Source organism: Diaphorina citri, unplaced genomic scaffold (assembly GCF_000475195.1).
Source record: "Diaphorina citri unplaced genomic scaffold, Diaci psyllid genome assembly version 1.1 scaffold5332, whole genome shotgun sequence".
NCBI lineage: Eukaryota > Metazoa > Arthropoda > Insecta > Hemiptera > Psyllidae > Diaphorina > Diaphorina citri.
Window position 1 is genome coordinate 12,439 of NW_007382708.1, and position 2,029 is coordinate 14,467.

Below are 2,029 nucleotides of genomic sequence, written 5' to 3' on the forward strand. Positions count from 1 at the left end.
CAGGTAGAACTGACACCTGATCAGGTTTACCTGATAGTGAGTGGCTGGCCTTAGCTGAGATTTAAACCACTAGATCGACTTGATAAAGTTGATAGTGGTCACTTATCTTTTTATTTATTGCACCGAAAACGTTTTTAACTAAAAATTTCCCCCTCAATTCACGAATTCAATACAACTTAAAGTAAAACCTCTTTACAGTTACTTCAGGGTACAAGATACAAGAGTGCCTACACTGTCCTAAGTCCTACACATATCCACGTTGCGTGTAATAATAATAGACTCGAGTGGAAGGTAACCACTAGGCGAGGTTAACGCCGGAGGCGTTTTCTACCACCTAACCCTTAGAGCTCCATTATTATGTGGTCAAAATCTCAAATAAATGAGGATAAAATTCCATGCCTCGGCTGGGATCGAACCCACGCCCTCCTGTTTACCAGGCGAGCGTCTTGACCACTACGCTACCGAGGCTACCATCTGGACAATTGCGTGCTGCTTCCTTTGTCCGGCTCTAAAAGACTTTGTCAGCTGGGTGAGGTTAATGTAAGTAGGGTAGCTTGTTCCCAAATAGTGGGTAAAAACCCCGAAACTAAAGACCTTACTTAGCAGTCATACAGTGACGTTAAAAGCAAAAAAGTTTTTTATCTGCAGAATTTTACTCTGGCACAGAGGCACAATCGCACATCCTAGAAATTACACATAATGAGATCACTATGATTACGAACGCGTTATCCACTACACCACTGACGTTGGTACTCTATTATTTATTTACTTATGCCTCAATAATATCACGCTTACGAAGTCTATGCTGATCTGTTTCTTCATTCCAGATCCGAATATAATGATGCTGGAGGCAGACGTCATCATCGGAAGTCTATGCTGATCTGTTTCTTCATTCCAGATCCGAATATAATGATGCTGGAGGCAGACGTCATCATCGGCTCTCTCAAAGGCGATCCCAAACAGACCAAGCTCCCAGTCATGGGTCATCCGCCAGCCACGGAGTCCGACCTGTCACTAGATCAGTTTATGAATACGATCTCCAACCGAGAGGAGACTATAGGCATGAAGTTGGACTTCAAGTCAATCGATGCTTTCCTGGCAGCCCAGCCGGTTATAAGAGACTATTATGGGAAGGTAAGTGACTCGCTGAGGTGTTTCAGAAAGAGTCTGAGGAGCAACAAATCTTTGAGAGCCAGCCTAGTTAGCTTGGTTGGTAGCGTGTCTGCCTTGTAGGTCGCAGGTTCAACTCCCGCCCGGAGCTTATTTTATCCTGAACAGATAAGGTTCGTTCTCGGAAGGGCTGGTATTCTCCTATCCTGTCTTCCTTCGGGAACTATTATGGGAAGGTATGTAGAGGTAGAGCCACATGGCGTGACGGGATAGTAGTGTGGCTATCCTGAACGAGATTCTTTGAACTACATCTTTCTGACTCCCCAAGAGCTCACGTGACATGACGTGATGTGTGTTTCTACCTTAACTCGCTGAAGTGTTTCAGAAAGAGGTTGAGGATTAGGAGCAGCAAATCTTTTTACGGAGAGAGACACACAGTAAAATTTATTGGGGAGCTGAACAAAATATGGGTTGCTGTAGGTATGAAATGCACAGTGTAATAAAATCCACATTTAATTGAATTAATGATACTAATAATTTATTGTATTCCTAACGTCCCGTCCACAGCTTGCAGTACCGTTATGGCTGAATGCTGATATATTGAAAGGACCAGTTAACGCCCCAGCAGTTCCAGTAGATGCCAATCAGTTCCTCAATACTAGTGTACATCACCATCAGGATGCTATTCTGTATCTTTTCAAGAAGCTAAGAGAGAAGGAAGGCAGGGCAGGAGAAAGCCAGCCATCGTCCCGAAAGCGAAGAGAGAAAAAAGACAGGGTAGGAGAAAGGAGAAAGCCAGCTGCTCCCAGAACGAACATTATCCGTTCAGGATAAAATCCGCCCCCGGCGGAAATCGAACCCGCGACCTGGCGCTACCAAAAATTAATTAACACAGACACTCACCTATAAGTAGCATTAC

At 44.2% G+C, this 2,029-nt stretch overlaps 1 protein-coding gene across 1 annotated transcript in view; it reads left to right on the top strand.

Moving 5' to 3' along the window:
• The window catches only part of LOC103521497 (protein FAM151A-like), a gene marked incomplete at its 3' end in the record, with an annotated part of 13,961 nt that extends 12,130 nt beyond the window's left edge, over positions 1-1,831 (top strand). Inside the window, exons 4-5 of the mRNA XM_017448829.2 lie at positions 899-1,134; positions 1,678-1,831. Of these exons, the coding sequence (XP_017304318.1) occupies positions 899-1,134; positions 1,678-1,831 (390 nt within the window). The remainder of the gene's footprint in view (positions 1-898; positions 1,135-1,677) is intronic.
• Between the last annotated feature and the right edge of the window lie 198 nt (positions 1,832-2,029).